This window comes from Plodia interpunctella, chromosome 3 (genome assembly GCF_027563975.2).
Source record: "Plodia interpunctella isolate USDA-ARS_2022_Savannah chromosome 3, ilPloInte3.2, whole genome shotgun sequence".
Taxonomy (NCBI): domain Eukaryota; kingdom Metazoa; phylum Arthropoda; class Insecta; order Lepidoptera; family Pyralidae; genus Plodia; species Plodia interpunctella.
Window position 1 is genome coordinate 5,749,124 of NC_071296.1, and position 17,433 is coordinate 5,766,556.

At 33.8% G+C, this 17,433-nt stretch overlaps 3 protein-coding genes across 7 annotated transcripts; 2 read left to right on the top strand and 1 right to left on the bottom strand.

Moving 5' to 3' along the window:
* The first annotated feature begins 3,315 nt into the window (after positions 1-3,315).
* Positions 3,316-7,635, top strand: LOC128683749 (uncharacterized protein). 2 transcript variants are annotated; one of them, XM_053769666.2, is made up of 6 exons: positions 3,316-3,620; positions 4,110-4,214; positions 4,518-4,614; positions 5,480-5,703; positions 6,137-6,254; positions 6,913-7,635. In XM_053769666.2, the coding sequence occupies exons 1-5, from the start codon at positions 3,543-3,545 to the stop codon at positions 6,218-6,220; spliced, it is 588 nt and encodes a 195-aa protein (XP_053625641.1). In that variant the 5' UTR covers positions 3,316-3,542; the 3' UTR covers positions 6,221-6,254; positions 6,913-7,635. The 2 variants fall into 2 exon arrangements, with proteins under 2 accessions (XP_053625641.1, XP_053625640.1); XM_053769665.2 differs by lacking the exon at positions 6,913-7,635 and having other exon boundaries at positions 3,325-3,620; positions 6,137-6,320.
* Positions 7,636-9,820: 2,185 nt separating this feature from the next.
* LOC128683963 (serine/threonine-protein phosphatase 2B catalytic subunit 3-like) lies at positions 9,821-12,911 on the top strand. The gene has a single exon (XM_053770085.1). It carries the CDS (start codon positions 10,136-10,138, stop codon positions 11,621-11,623), a length of 1,488 nt encoding a protein of 495 aa, XP_053626060.1. The 5' UTR covers positions 9,821-10,135; the 3' UTR covers positions 11,624-12,911.
* Positions 12,912-15,039: 2,128 nt separating this feature from the next.
* Positions 15,040-16,421, bottom strand: PIG-P (Phosphatidylinositol glycan anchor biosynthesis class P). Of its 4 annotated transcripts, none has more exons than XM_053770090.1 (3): positions 16,202-16,421; positions 15,906-16,005; positions 15,040-15,660 (listed from the first exon to the last, which is right to left on the bottom strand). In XM_053770090.1, exon 3 carries the CDS (start codon positions 15,535-15,537, stop codon positions 15,055-15,057), a length of 483 nt encoding a protein of 160 aa, XP_053626065.1. In that variant the 5' UTR covers positions 15,538-15,660; positions 15,906-16,005; positions 16,202-16,421; the 3' UTR covers positions 15,040-15,054. The 4 variants fall into 4 exon arrangements, with proteins under 4 accessions (XP_053626065.1, XP_053626063.1, XP_053626064.1 ...); XM_053770088.1 differs by having other exon boundaries at positions 15,906-16,034; XM_053770089.1 differs by having other exon boundaries at positions 16,185-16,421.
* Positions 16,422-17,433: the final 1,012 nt, after the last annotated feature.

The following is a 17,433-nucleotide window of genomic DNA, read 5'->3' on the forward strand; positions in this document are numbered from 1 at the left end:
ACTCAATACAGTTTTCAAGATAAAAAGCTGAAAATTGGCACACTTACTTTTTGTGGTAGGTAAATAACAGTGATAGTAAATACAAAAAATGTTTAATTTAAGTTTGTGGTTAATAAAAAACCGGGACGTAAAACGTCATGGAAAATGGGACGGCACGCGTTGCAGAAAGCGGGAGTGGAGCGGTAAATGGGAAGGAGACACGAGTGGGAAACAGGACGGGACACATTGCAGAAAACATGATGGCACAATATGTAGGAAACAGTACGGGATATCTACTTTACATTACATAGCAGGAAGCGAGATTGGACAAGTTTGCAGTACGAGAAACAGAAACAGAAAATTGAACTAAATATGAGAAAAAATGCGAATTTGAATCATATTTGTTTAGCAGTCTTACAGAGTAAGAGTAGCGATAAAAAATTTACTGAGATTTTGCTATGAACGCGCAAATTCACGCGAGCGAAGCCGCGGGCAAAGGCTAGTAAAACAATAAAATACCTTCAGACAGACAATGGTACAGAATACCGTAACAAGGAATTCGACGACTTTCTCAAATCGCATGGCATCCAAAGAAGGTTGACTACTGTTTATACCCCACAACAAAATGGGATTAGCGAGAGGAAGAACAGATCCTTGTTAGAAAAGTCAAGATGTCTGTTAATCGAGTCAAATGTTCCCAAAAAGCTCTGGGTGGAAGCCGTAGCAACCGCTAACTACCTTATAAATCGGAGCCCTTCTAAAGCACTGAATGTCGACATACCGTTTAAGAAATGGTTAGGCCGAACATCAAGTGGAAATCATCTTCATGTATATGGAAGGAAGACTTTTGTATTCAAAAAGAACAAACGAGGAAAGTTATCCCAGAACGCCAAAGAAGGTGTATTTATGGGGTATTCGTTGGTTTCAAAAGCTTACAGACATACATACCTGAAGAGGACGACGTAGTGACGAGCAGGGACATAAAGGTGTAATGGTCGGTGACCATAATATAAAAGACTTGAATATTATTCAACATTTATTAGACCAGACTAAAGTGTTTTACAAAATATAAGATAAAGTAATTATAACGAACTGCCATCTTGTCGTCAGCGTGTCGTCAAAATAAAATTAAAAAATATATAACAAAAATAAAATAATAAAACCAGTAGAAATTGAAATAATAGAAAATAAAAATGAAAATACGCTGCAAAATGAGAATGAACAAGAAGACGAAGATGTTTCCTCGGTAAATGAAATGGAATTTTCAACACCTGAAAATGTGAGGCCACAAAGAGAGAGGCATCCACCGGCGTGGACCAAGGATTTCATATTGGACGAGAGATTTATTCATATTGAAAGTCACTTAATTTCTGAAATATTTTACCTGTTCAATGAAAATGAAGCTGATGAATACTGGCACGATGCGATAAAAGCTGAAATAAAAGCGCATGTTAAAAATGTTACCTGGAAGATAGAAAAGAAAAACACAGAAATGAAAGAAGTCGAGACAAAATGGTTCTGAGAAACAAAGTGGGACCAGATAATAGTATTACGAAGAAAGCCAGACTAGTAGCACGGGGCTTCACCCAGCGACCAGGTGTCGATTATAATGAAACATACGCACCCGTTGCTAAGCTAAGTTCGATCAGTTGGGATAGCTGTGGAAGAAGGGTTAAAATTTAACCAAATGGACGTAACAACAGCGTACCTAATTGGTGAACTAGAAGAAAAAATACTTATGAAATACCCTGATTATTTAGAAGAATACCTAACAGAAATTATGGTCGAAGAAAGTAAACAAGAAGATCTGACTTTATTTATACAATAAGACACGAACATGTTAAAAGATATAAAAAATATTCTAAAAGATAAAGTATGTCATCTTATAAAAGCTTTATATGGATTTAAACAGGCAGGGAGGCAGTGGTTTAAGAAACTCGACATGGAATTGAAAAATATAGGTTTTAAAGCATCAGTATACACATGGATGTGTAAGTATACACATGGATGTGTATACTTACACATCCATGTGTATTCTTACTAGAGAAAAGAGGAGTTAAACTCATAATAGTAATATATGTCGACGACTTGTTGATTGCCTATTCATGTCCAAGAAAGCTGCAAGAAGTAAAAGATATTTTAAATACTAAATCGTAAAAGTCGTTTTGAAAGAAGGAAAGAAAGAAAGACTTATTGGAATAGATGTTACCTGTAAAGAAGGTGAAATTAAATTAGATCAAGAAAAATTCACAGAAGATATTCTTAAAAAATTCAAAATGGAAGATTGTAAGCCTACAACTACACCCATAGAACCAAGTCACATACTTGAAAAAGATAAAAGAGATGATGGAGATGATCTTCCATATAAAAATGTAATTGGTACACTTATGTACTTGGCAGTAGCGACTCGCCCTGACATAATGTTTGCTATAAGCTATCTCTCTCAATTTAATGATTGTTACGGAGAAAAGCACTACAAATGTGCAAAGAGAGTACTACGTTACCTAAAAGGAACGAAAAATGTCGGTCTTACTTTTAGAAAGACTGGTCAAGACTTGTATGGCATGGCAGACGCAGATTGGGGCGCATGTAAACTCAATCGAAAGTCTTTTTCAGGCTACTGTTTTAAATATGCTGAAACGGCTATAAGCTGGATGTCGAAAAAACAAAGATGCGTTGCCTTGTCGACAGCTGAAGCGGAGTACGTCGCGCTGACCGAAGCTGCAAAAGAATTCATCCACCTAAAAAATCTTTATAAAGAACTAGGGTCCAGTTACAACAGCATAGTCATATTAAATGACAATCAAGCTGCCCTCAAACTAAGCCAAAATGCAATGGTTACTTCAAAGTCAAAACATATTGACCTAAAAATGCACTTTATATTCAAGAAGGAGTAATAGAGGTCAAATATCTGCGAACTGAAGACATCGAGGCAGATATACTGATTAAGGCATTAGCTGGTACGCGGTTATTAAGATTGCGGAATAGCTTAGGAGTCTTCTGATCTCCTGAAGACCTCAACAAGGCTGTGAAGAGGAGTGTTAGTACCTACTTACATACACAGCCTCATTGGTATTTTTATAAAGAAACTATTTTATTACGGCAATGTTCTTATTATATATTAAATATGGTTCACCTATCTACGCGTACGAAATCTCTAACATTTTCGCCTCAATTGTCAATGTTTGTGTACCTTAGTTGTATCAGTAATGCCATCTGCGCATTCTATCTACACATAAATACCAACTTAAAGAAAGATATTAAAAAAAACAACATGACACGCACTTATCCATATATCTTTGACAACGTCATTACAATGTCAAATCTAAATTCTAGCTGTCTAACGTGTCACTTTCTGTAGTGGATTTGAGATTAGGGTTTCAAGACTAATAAGTTTATTTAATTGAAAAATTACCCCATTCTAATATTTTTCATAAACTTCTTATATTATACTTTCAAATAACAACAACTTAAGAATTATATTTCTGCAAATTACTTTATACTTTCATGATTTTTGTCGTGTCAGTGATGTGCATTTAATTGAACCACAAAAAATTAGCAATATGATGGATGGCAATGATTTAACTTCAGAAACATCACGGAAAGGTTTATTTTCCCAAGCATGGACACGTATATCACAGGTATTCACGCTATATCATTATAATTGCTACCGTCTGTACCGATGCTATCTAGTACTGTGTAAAATGGAACCGTAGCCAACGATGTCAACAGGAGAAATCTGTAAGGCTGGTGCGGAAATGTTAGTGGAAGCAATTTTCGAAACTCAACTGACTAGTTCTTTTGCCGTATCAAAATATGTTTTGGTGGTAGGTGGTTAGGCGGTTAGGCTTCTTTGCAGGTTAAGCACCCCACTTACGCAAATGCTTGGTTTTCGGCCCTGAATCAATAGACAGAATTGGAAGATATGTTACGGAGGGTGTAAGCATGTTTGTTACTCTTTCATACAAAATCAACTGGACCAATTGTTATTAAATTTGGTACACAGATAGAATAAAACATGGAATGACACATAGGGTACCTTTTATCCCGAAATTCCCACAGGAGCGATGCTCTGGGACACAGGTAGTAGTGTATATTTACATAATGCAATAATATTCTTTTTTAATTAGATGTACCAAGGGACATTGGATAAGTGGACCCCACATACTAAAGCTAGATGGGCAGGGAGTATTGTACTCCTGCTGTTATTTATGTTAAGAATATTCACCAAACAAGTAAGTTTATAATCATGTTTTCTACACATGGTGAACATGTGGTTTTTTTGTTCTCAAATTAAAAACTCTTTGAACTAAATATATCTGTATTTTGTATGTAGGTTTCAGATTTTTCCAAATTTCTTCATAGCTAATAAGTTGTTTTAAATACTTACTATTGTTGACTGATTTTTACCCAAATTGATATTAAATTAAATAGATATTATTTTGCAATATATGAATGTAAATATTTATAGCGTAAATTGAAACATTTCAATTTGTTAAAAAGAATATTGTTCTTACAATCACTATTTTATTTTTCAGGGTTGGTATATTGTTACATATGCTCTTGGCATATATCATCTGAACTTATTCATTGCATTCCTTACACCAAAAATTGATCCTGCCATGGATTTTGATGGTAAGTTCTTAAAAACAATTGGTTATGATTTATGTAATTATAATATTATTCTTCCTAAAACTGTTTGAGCTATGGTGTACATAGCTGTTTCCTACTTATCAGTGATTTTCCATTTATCAAGTACTAAAATAAAATAAGATTTTCTATGATACAATTAACATATTATTGAGAAATTGCCTTATTTTATTTTTCACTCTAGACAACAATAGAAGAAAATACTGTATGGTTTTTACAATATACCTTACAATGTCGTGTATTTTTTTCATCTATTTTGATTTACCAAATTACCAAAAGCAATAGAATTGATCAAGGGAGACAAGCAAGCGAGGTCTACAAATCAATTTAGGGCAAAAATACATTTTTATATGTTTATAATATGATAACTTTCAAACCATTGGTCTGATTTTGATTAAATTTAAAAGGTATGCTGTCAAAAGAATTTTTAAGTTTGTGGGCATCAAAATAGGTTCAGTTGTTTTTTAAAGATTCACAATTTTGTAAAAAAAAATATTGGCGAACAACTAATTACATTCTCAATAGTATTACATATTTTTATTCCTATTTTTAATATAATGGCATATTTATGACCCTGGTAATTAGATTTGTAATGGTAATGGTGAATGCTAAAGGACAATGTAGAGCTGATATGGGTCACTAACATAACTCCACTGATGTCAAAACTCAATTTTATTCTAAAATTAGACCTTCACTCATACATAGTTCATTTTCCAACGTGACTCATTAAAAAGTATTAGTACTTATCATGCCAGAGTGATGTTTTGTATAGTATGGCATCTTAAATATGAGGCTACTTTGGACATTTTTGGGGTAATAAATTTCAATTCAATGTTTAAATCATTTCTAGGTGATGATGATAATGGACCGGCCTTGCCAACTCGATCAACTGAAGAGTTTCGACCATTCATAAGAAGACTTCCAGAATTTAAATTCTGGCTTTCTGTGACTAAGAGCACACTAGTTGCTATTTGTTGCACCTTCATTGATGCTTTTAATATTCCTGTGTTTTGGCCAATACTTGTTATGTACTTTATAACTCTATTTTGTATTACAATGAAGAGACAAATCAAAGTAAGTTCAATTTTTAAAACATCTTACTGATATTTTAATACTACAAACTGGTGCTAAGCAATGACATGTTTATTAAAGTAATTAAAAATCATATTATTAATACACAAGAGTATTGATTACTGGCGGACACTACATGGACCAGAGCCGACCTTGATAGTACTATTAGAAATATATCTAATACGTAGTAATATATCAATCCAGTTCATGCGTTCTAGCATTGAAATTATCACAAAATATGTGTTACAGAAGCCTCATACATGACAATAAAAATGTTAAGCTTATCTAACTTTATGTGCTTGTATTTTCCTGTTAATATGTCAACACGATAACTACACATATTTGAGAGACTAGGGCACAGCTAGTCCCGAATATTTCTTCTTGTTAGATAACAATCGTAAATATTTAGAATAATGACGTAATGTTTCTTTTTCAGCATATGATCAAATACCGATATCTACCGTTTACTCACAGCAAACCCAAGTACAAAACTATCGACTCTTCAGTTACTATAAACTGACGGCATACACACCCATGCCATCGGAGCGCCGGAGGTTCATAGTTAATTTAACTTAAAAACTGTTGTATGATTTTAGAAATACAGTTTTTATTATAATGTTTCTTCATTTTTAATTTATTATTATCAATATTATATGATTAGCATAAGACAGATTATCGTTTTAAATAATTAGGTGAAAAAATTTAATAAGTACTTGTTAGTAAACTTTTTCTGGTTTCTAGTCGTATAAAATTTATACGTATATTATAGGTATATTTTTAGTATTTTCTTTCAACATTTATTTCCTGAAATAGAAATATCATTCATTTGTAAAAAAAAATATATCAAATGTTGCCAGCATTGAATAAATCTTATTGGATGAATTAATAAATGAGCTATCTGCATTAAAGTTTTTATAGTATTTTATTATTATATATTATGTATTAATATGTTCATTTCTTCAAATGAAATTATTCTTACTTTTTCCACCTCAATACTTGAGACTAGATGATTAATTCATATATATTTATACATATATTGGATATTCTCAACAATATCCACTCGACTAATGACCGATTTTAGAGGGCAATGTGCTAAATAAACCGTCAAATGCGATTTGGACTTACGTATCGAAAGTTTCTTACGTACACATTTGAACTGTCTGTACTTAGCACACAATGGGCAGCGACCTCACTCATCTTCCTAATTCACAGGTTCTTCGCATAATATGCGAGGGCCAGCCGCACATCGAGTACTATCCCATGTCAATGCATGATTATGATAAGCATGATCTGATGGTGCACCCAGGATCGGCTCCCGATGGGAGAACTCTTCACCGGTTTACGGATCGGTCATAATTGTTTGTCACGTATTGAATGCAAGATGATTCTTCCACTACAGTACAAAATGACGTTACAGACAGCGCAATTTGTCGAGATAAATGTTAATGATTTGGAATCAATAGTTAAAAATGTGTAAAGCGATGATCACTGATTTTCGAGACAAAAGGCGTCCCGCAAGGGGTCATAGCGGGACGGCCCCAAAATTAACCCAGATGCGGGAGGTCCCGGAAAATCCGAGACGGATGACAAGCCTAGGTGTGATACATGACTGAGAAAAAAAATAATTAATGAAGACACGATAAAGAAATGTCACTTAAATTCATCCAGATTTGCCATTTTTTTTGTTCTGATATTAGTATTATTAGAAATTCTATTTGACTCTCCAAAATTGTGACATCACAGGATATTATGGCGTAACCTTATGATTTTTTTATCTGTTTTATTGTAAACCCTTATCAAAGATTTTTTCGTCAATATATGAAGTAGGTATCGTATAGGGTTTGATTCCCTTGTGAAATCACAAAATATAATGCGAAATAAGTGTTAATATATTTTGGTCTACAAAATATACAAAATATTTATGATTTTTTAAAACTGTTTTATTCTAAACCCTTGCCAAAGCATGCATGATTTTTCGTCAATATGGGAAGTAGGTATCGTATAGAGTTTAATTCCCTTGTGAAATCACAAAACATATGCGAAATAAATGCTAATATATTTTGGTCGCGTTAACTTACAAGTTTTTCACTGCTAGGTATAAATAGGTGGCTAATTAGGTATGTGCGATTACTTGATACTCTTCGCGTTGTACCTATAGTTTGACGGACATAGATAGACGACAAAGATACGTTTTTATCTTTTGAGGTACGGAACCCTATAAATATGAGTTAAATTCAGATTTATTATTATATACATATGTGAACACCACCTGTTAAAAGTAGAAATTTAAAAATCTGCTCACAGTAGAAATTTAAAAAGTGGGCTGACTTTTCAATCCTCCACTCAGTTTAAATATAAACGTAATAGAATACTACTTATAACTATATATATGCATGTATGTGTTATCGGGATAATACCTACATCGTCGATTATTTTGCTAACGCGTGGAACAATATGATGATACCTTTATTTTTATCACCAGCGGCTATTTTTAGTTTCGTATTTCAGGGGTAAACTATAATATTCTGTTTGTGTAAATGTAACTATTTTAGGAAATCTTAATATCGTATTTCTTACTATTCGTCTCAGTGTATTTATTTGAAATTTGATAATCACTCTTATGTTATGTCGTCTCGTGATGACCTAGACCTATTTACGGCGTGCCTAATGACCTATTTTGTCGTATGTAAGTATTGTTATGTATACACGATGCGTAGACTGCGGACGGAGGTGCCACGCCACACAGCACTGATATTATTTTTAAGAAAAGGAGACTCTGAGGCGTAAACCTACTTACACTGATTATATCCCTCAAAAAGGATTTGATTATCAAGGCAATCCTGCCAAGTATTGTAATCATATTGCCTCTACCTGATGGAGAAGGTATTCATGTAGGTTCGTTATTTAGGTTCGATGGAGGGCACCCCCAATTTCTGTTAAAGTACATATACCCATCTATTATAAATAAACGTGGTCTTTCGTGATATTCAAACCACAGACTGAAACAGACGGTTTGCGAACAATAGTCCGGACAAATTTATTACGCGAGAGCGCCCAAAATAAATTTCTTCAAAAACGTGTTCAGGCTACTTAAGGAATTAACATACTCAAAACCCCACCTATCCTATTCTTCTTCATAGTCGTATTCCTCATGGCTGAGGGCCGTGGAATTAAACACACACAACAACTTTCTTGGCATTAGTAATGGAGTGGTTTTCTATTGCCTTCTCTATTTCACACACAAATTAATAAGCAACCAGTGTGCAGGTTTCCTCACGATGTTTTCCTTCACCGGAAGCAAGTGGTGGTCGATGAAAGCAACTACATATATGAGTCAGATATCCTATAGGTATCTAAGTTTAAAGTCACAGAACTTTATATAGTTTGACTTGTGTTCTCAATTTTGAGTTTTTCGCTAATATCACCAAAACGGTGCGTTGTCTCATAAAATATTATTTACCCTACGTAAGAATTTACTATTTCGATGAGTACTCTAACGAATACGAAAATGTCGGCTGCATACTTCACTTATACGTCATAATTTCGAAGAGAGATCAAGTGAGGGAGGAACAAGCAAGTAACTCTGTTCTATTTCCCATAGAAATAAATATTATAATCTTGCATCGCAGGTCGTCTCGTAAACCATAGTTGTTACCAATGGTCTATAATTCAACCAAACGCCATATTATTATTAAGACTGATTGCAATGCAAACACGACATAGGTAGTGATAAGAATTGGATTACCGTGTAGCCTCTCCAAATCCTGGATATGTTTTTATGCTAGAGAGGTATAGGTATATCGATAATAACGTTTATCGATACTTTGACAAGACTAATTTTATCGGGTGTTGCCCTGTTATGTAATTCTTGATAATTAAAAGATTCATTTATGAAACTTATTAGAAGTATAATATTGAATATGAAATGGTTTTATATTTTCAAATAATGATCTATTTTTAATATAAATGTAATACTAATAATAATAGCAAGGACAAGTCAGTTTGCTAGAAAAATAAAAAAGTATACATATTTTTTCACCTGATCAGTCTGGTCAACATGATCAAATGTACATAAATAAATATACAAATAAATCTTTTGCAAAAGTAAATTGTGTGAATGTTTCTGTCCAAGTAGGTATCTGTTTTAACGTGGTATCGTTAGTTTTAATTATGTTATTATTTTAATGATTGCGCTGGCAACTGGTACCAATATTGCCAGTGTTACTATTATAATGATATTTTCAAAAGTAATAAAACGCGCTCGATATCCCTGTTTATTTTATTGACCACTCGCCAGATGTTTGCGCATTGTTTTCCAGTGCGCAGTAGTTTCTCTGTCGTGAAATCGGGATTCTGTTTTAGTATTATATCTATTCTGCCATTTTGAAAATAGTGGCGTGTATGGATTAGACCTAGTGTTTTTTATGTGACAAATATGTCCGGGAGCAATGATAAAGTGTCGACTACGCAGCGTATGATCCAAAGTGTCGCTTTCCCTCCCAGCCATAAGCTCACTGTGTCGGAAGTATTCGATGAAAAAAGTGGAAAGCCTCTTCCAGATGTACTGAAGCAACACTTTATCTTAGAAGGTCGGATTGAGGAAAATGCTGCTTTACGAATCATCCAAGATGGTGCCACCCTATTACGATCAGAAAAAACGATGATCGAGATTGATTCACCGGTGACCGTGTGCGGAGACGTCCATGGCCAATTTTACGATTTGATGAAATTGTTCGAGGTGGGAGGCTCACCCTCTTGTACCAAGTATTTATTCTTAGGTGATTATGTCGATCGAGGTTATTTCAGTATAGAATGTGTTCTTTACCTTTGGGCTCTCAAGTTGTGTTATCCGAAGACGTTATTCCTATTACGCGGCAACCATGAATGCCGACATTTGACAGAGTACTTCACCTTCAAACAAGAATGCAAAATTAAGTATTCTGAAAAAGTGTATGATGCATGTATGGATGCTTTCGACTGCTTACCTCTTGCTGCTCTTATGAACCAGCAGTTCCTATGTGTGCATGGTGGTTTGTCTCCTGAAATCAACAGCTTAGATGATATTCGTAAACTAGATAGATTCAAAGAGCCACCTGCATTTGGAGCCATGTGTGACTTGCTCTGGTCTGACCCACTTGAGGATTTTGGTAATGAGAAAAATGCAGAACATTTCTCGCACAACTCTGTCAGAGGTTGTTCTTACTTCTATAGCTATGCAGCGTGCTGCGACTTTCTACAGAGAAACAATTTACTGTCAATCATACGAGCCCATGAGGCTCAAGATGCTGGTTACCGGATGTACCGTAAAAGCCAAACAACTGGCTTTCCCAGTCTTATTACTATTTTCTCAGCACCTAACTACTTGGATGTGTATAACAACAAAGCTGCTGTCTTAAAGTATGAAAACAATGTCATGAATATCAGGCAGTTCAATTGCTCACCACACCCATACTGGCTGCCAAATTTCATGGATGTTTTCACCTGGTCTCTTCCTTTTGTTGGTGAGAAAGTCACGGAAATGCTTGTCAATGTGCTTAATATTTGTTCTGATGATGAATTGATGACTGAGGGAGATGATGCATTGGAGGAAGCTAATCTCAGAAAAGAAGTCATTCGAAACAAGATCCGTGCTATTGGGAAGATGGCTCATGTGTTCTCTGTGCTTCGTGAGGAGAGTGAATCTGTTTTGCAGCTGAAAGGTTTGACTCCCACTGGTGCCCTGCCTTTGGGTGCTCTGTCTGGTGGTAAGACCTCCCTTAAGAATGCACTGCAAGGCTTCTCTCCAAACCACAAAATCACTTCATTTGCTGAGGCCAAAGGGTTGGATGCAATCAATGAGCGTATGCCACCCAGGCGTGATGGTCAACGCACACCAGATGCTCAGGACAAGAAGACACATGTCAACAGCAATGCACACTCGTGAAGTGCTAACTATTTCTTCTCTTCTATCCTTACTTTTTGGTCCACAATTATAGTGGTAGTGAAATATGTGTGAAGGAGACTCAGCTTTTGGAATGATATTTCACATTCATAATAACTAGGTGGATTTGAAGGGAATTGTCGTAATCAATACAAAAATATTTTTAAATTTGGATTTAACTTTTTTTCAATAGTTAAAGTTAAAATTTCTCTTAAGATATTACCTCTCGATATTTAAAATATGTCAGATCTGCAGGCAACAAATTTATTTAGTCAATTAAATATTAAGGTATGCACATTTATTTATAATGCGCTGCACTGTTTAATTTTTGGTAATGTAATTTTAAATTTTTCATATGAAAAGACATGATATTGTAATGTAAATTTATTCAGATTGTCTACTTATACTCTACATTGTTAACTACATTAGTGAAAATTAGACATGTCTATAATTTTCAAAGCATAATTAGCTGTGATATTAAGCGACGATCAATGTATTATTTAATAGCAATCTGCTAGTGAATTACAGGCATGTTCATTGGCTAATCATGCATTGAAATATGTAAAATAAAAGGGAAGGTTCTTGGCTTGGGCGTGTCTTTATATTCTATTAAGTAATAAAATTAATTATGTACTATAGTGTGCAGCACATGTGTATTGTTGCCGTGCGTGTGTGCTGTGTAAATATGCCTCGTGCGTACACACACGTATTTGCAGCTTTAACACTTGAGATTCTCTCTTTATAATATCTTTGCTACAAGTTGTACTTAATTGTATTTTATTGTACAAAATATATTAAAATTACTATCTATGAACTATTACTTAAAAGTTAATTTATATTTGGATGTATGCTGGCTCTTGTTTGCCTGCATGCAGCTAAACCTGTATGCTGGAACATCACATAATATTAAAGTTTCTTAGCCATAATGTTTCGGTATATAAGGTGTAGTGGCTAGTCTAATTGCAGATTTTCTTACAGCTTCTATTCCAAATTTCACTCTAATAAAATAAGGTTTAATGACCTATGCACTGTTGGAAAATCTCTTTTGGTCGGCCAAATAATCATTATTCAATGCAATAAGTTCATATTGTGAATACTAAAAGTGGCTTACATCATTTTCAAAGTCAGTACTAAGTATTTTATCTCAATTCAGTGTGTAGTCCTTCATATGTTCTGTACTTTTAAATAAATTTTACCTATGTAAAAAACTAACAATATATTTAATTTTATTTTGTACTAATCATGGGAAGTGTTGTTTTATCCTTATAAAATATATTAACATTGAGCTCCATATAGTTTGGTTTCAATAAGTTTTACCCTTTAAATTATTTTTTCGCTTTTGGTTTTGTGGGCCTGTATGGCCTACAGTCAAGTCTAGTCAAAATAGCAGATTTAGTTAGACCAGTCAGCGGCCGCAGCGGAACTTCATCTGTTCGTCTTCGGCGCAATCCAAGTCCCATGGCAAACACAGTTAGGTTTACACCCACCCAAAAGTCTAGGTTTTAAACCCAAACAGACAAAATTACTATCATTTTGGGATTTAAGTCCAAGTTTGGGATTGCCTTAAATGTGCCTCATATAAGGAAAAAATGATTGACCTATTCTCGTTGTCAAATGCCGTCGAGCGTCGACACGCAAAGTCCAGGAAAAGTAAAAAATGACGTGCGTAAATAAGCGAAAAATTATTCTTATTACGAGCCTTTAAGTGTCCCACTGCTGGGCAAAGGCCTCTCCCTCCATTCTTTTCATTTGTTCCATTTTATAAGATATTTATCCAAATCGTCGCCCCATCCCAGAACGAAGATAAATGACGGGTAAGAAGTAAAAATTTCATAATAATATTACCTATCATCACGCGCTAGGCAAATTTTCCTATCTAGTTTTATGAATAAAAATCTAGTAAGATTACACCATAGATATTTTTATTTATAAGTAGGTATCCGACCGACCTACTTGATTGTGGTCGTTCATTCAGAACATTCATATTCATTTATTTGCCAATTTGGAATTAGTAGGTAAGTACTCGGAGTAACTAATTCAAACAATATATAGGTAGGTACTACATAAAATAATTTGGTGTGCATATTTTTTAATTCCACGAAATACGGAATTTATTCATCCTATTTATGTGCTGTAAAGGAAAAAATTTATCTTCATGAAATTATCTTGATGATGAACTTTTAATCATAAGGATTAATATGCTTGTGTAGTAATAATTGTCAAAATTCACCTTTCAATTTACATACCTTTTTTTACATATAAAATGTCTTATAGTTACTTAATTATAAAAGATGTACGTTGATGAACATTGTCACGGACTTTTTATGGATCTACTAAAAACCTATATTTTTTTAGTACATTATAGGTATGCATGTATAATCAAGAGTAGGGCCAGCGCACGCACGTAAAGATTTACGGTACTGCTTTTTTTCGGATTACTTTATAAGTGTTCATTGATATGGCTGAAAACTAATTTATTTCAAAACAAATATATGCCTATAGCAATCTCAGATAATGTAGCTATCTAATAGTGAAAGAATTGTTGAAATCAGTTTGGTAGCTTCGTAGATTACCCGCCTCAAACATATAACCTCACCTCGCGAACACAATATTTTTTTAAAATTAAATATTTCAAAAACGGCTTAAGCGATTTTGTTGCCCCAAGAACCCCATTGGCAGATCCTACATATCTTTTAAATTTCATGAAAATCGGACCAACAACGGTTCGAAAGTTATCGCGTTACATACGTATACATACAAAAAATGTATTTTTGCCCCAAGTATAATGTGAAATTTTCTAATCGAGCGGTTAATTAATATGACACAGGGAGATTTGAAGGAAACCGACATGCTGTACCGACCGTACATAAAGGGGATAAGATTAGCGAATGAAATTGAAATTATTGTTGAGATTGAAAATAAGCATCCTCATACACGAGTCATTAATATAGGTAGTTGCATTACATTTATTGCTATTTTTTGCGTGATTATTGAGTTTAATTTTAATCAGAGGTGGGCAAAAAGTAAGACTGGAGTTGCGAATACATTTTGTAATCTTCGGAAAGGAAAGGATTACAAATTACACAAAGTAATATTGACAAAAAAAAGATTGAATATACTTACTTAGTGTAATATAAAACAACTACACTAGCAAAACTTTTTGTGTAATAATAAAAATTCAATAATTCGAGACACAAGGTCAGAGAACTGCAATATACTAATTTAATAATTAATAATATATAGGTATTAACTAGAATAAGATTGCGCAATTTAATTGTCTAGTAACTGTATTAGACTTGAACTGGATGTGCTGTTGATAAACCTCTATTGCGCGGTAATAGCGGCGAGTTTGCAATGAATTTGGGTAGATTGATGTGCTGTTGTGACAATATCTGAATGTTAAAAATAAAATAGAAGAATTGTGAATATACAGTTTATTTTAAAGTTTGCTTATTTAGATACATTTTTCTACATACCATAGAAATATTTAAGTCATGGAGTGGTGGAACTGTGTTATCTTTAAATTCTTTGGGTGATACTAAACATCTTTTTTTGCATTTACTTCCCTCAATACAACAGCACATAGTTTTAACATATACAGTATTGGTATTAACTTCACTAACATATTGTGAAAAAGGATCTTGAATTGTATTTATGCTATCTATATTGGTTGTCAATATTAAATTAAAACTAGGATAAATTAAAAATGCAAACAAGGTCAATGCTACTAGACATTGTATAGGAACTGCAGTTGACCAGTATTTAAGAGGATAGTAGTAAATACTTAAATAATGCAAATAACAATCAGGTACAATAGCCCAAATTAAGTATATACCCATTAAAGTCTTACTGAAAACATACATGAAAAAACCATACAAAGACCTTGCAGGAGTGGGTGCAGGTGTGTGTTCTGGCATTATTGTCAATTTAGAAACTATTCAGCGGGGAATAAATCTATTGTTTTTAATATTAATAACACATTCTTCAAGAACGCATTGACAGCAACTCGTAGCTTCTTTAAATCTGGACCTTGAAAATTTCTGAAACAAAGATAAATTATTCAATACACATTAAATATTAAATCATAAGCACTACTGAAAAATTCATCTGGCATGCAGAGATTATGTGTTTGAGGTAATTTTATTTTTTACCAAAAAAAAATTATGTACCTACATAAGAACAATTTAATTAAAATGTACACTCCCTCAGGTTTATTGTGTAGTATATATGTGTAATTGTTCAGCTAGGTACCTAGGTACTGTGATAAGTATATTATGTTACTTACACAATCAATTCTAAACCATTAGTTGTTATCTCCCTGTGTACACCACTGCTTTTCAATTCCTTGTCTACTTTTAATACCTCACTAGCTAACAAAACATGCTCTGCGGAAGAAAAAGGTATATTTAAACACCTGGAACAAAAAATATATAATTTACAATTGCTTATAGTTTAAATTCATGAATCACACAATGATAAAAACATTATATTGGTAGAGATAAAGAGAGAGACTGTAGTTTTTTTAGAATTGTACCTAGTCGTAAGCAATCTAGGTTATACTTACAGGATTATTTCACTTACTTCTACCATAATTGTTTATTTATCTACCTCAATTTCTAGTATTATTTCATAACCAAAATAAAGAAACTTTGTTTTTACAGTTTTTATAGGTTAACGAATCTATTTTCCCTATTTTAGAGTCAAACTACAATGAAAGAATGAATGAAATGAACAAATTCCATGGAATTAGTGGGTGTACTCCGTCGAAGTACATATTAAATTCATGACAGATTCTCGTCCGCACTACGTAGTGTTGGTTGCCATAATGAAAATGTTTTATTCCTAAATATCATTGACTAGCTTTTGACTGCGGCTTCAACTGCGTGATTTCCCACGGGAGCAGTTATTTTTCCGGGATAAAAGGTACCATATGTCCTTCTCCGTACTTCAAACTAAATCTATGCAAAATTTCAAGAAGTTTGAGTAGATAGAGCGTGAAGATGTAACAAACAAACTTACTTTTGCATTTATACTATTACGATGTGATCATATATTTAAAAACGTCAATTACATACTCTTTGGATGTGATGTGAATGTGACCATCATCAGTGATACCCTGACTGAAGCTAGTAGATACTCCGTACAACGAAGTTCTTACTAAATCCATGGCTATTCTCAATCTTGATGTTGGCAAAATCATCGTTTTGGCGAATGATGGAGCATAACATAAAAAAACATTATCCGCGAAAAAATATTATGATCTTCGAGGTCTGTGACTCAATGTATGTAAGAGCTCCCAAAAACTTTTTGATGCAAGGTATGTACAACATACCACAGATGTAAAAACATTACATTGCAACCATGGATTTAATAAGTAAGTGCGACAGAGTACCTACTAATTCCAGGACTGCAACATACCTATATAAAAAATTAATTTCCTCTGCGATCGGACCTTTCTATTTAATGTATTGCGAGGTAGGTGCGTGTTTGAAAAACCATTGAGTCACTACTATTACCGTAACTAGCTGATGCCCACGACATCGTTCGCGTGGCCGAAATTTTTTGGTAAGGAGTCAAAATTATTAACTTTACAAATTAAATTAACTTAGAGAAATTTAACTGTACAAACAAAGCGTAACGATACCTATACAGAAGATGCTCATACGACTGAAATATATATTTCCTATAGTTTAGCTGGACCATTATGACTCTTCTTCAGGTGTTCCAGATCTTCGATTTTTATACATCAACAGGAAACGCTTATCAGGCTGTACAACTTTTGTTAAGGTGTCATATATTTCCTATCATATAGT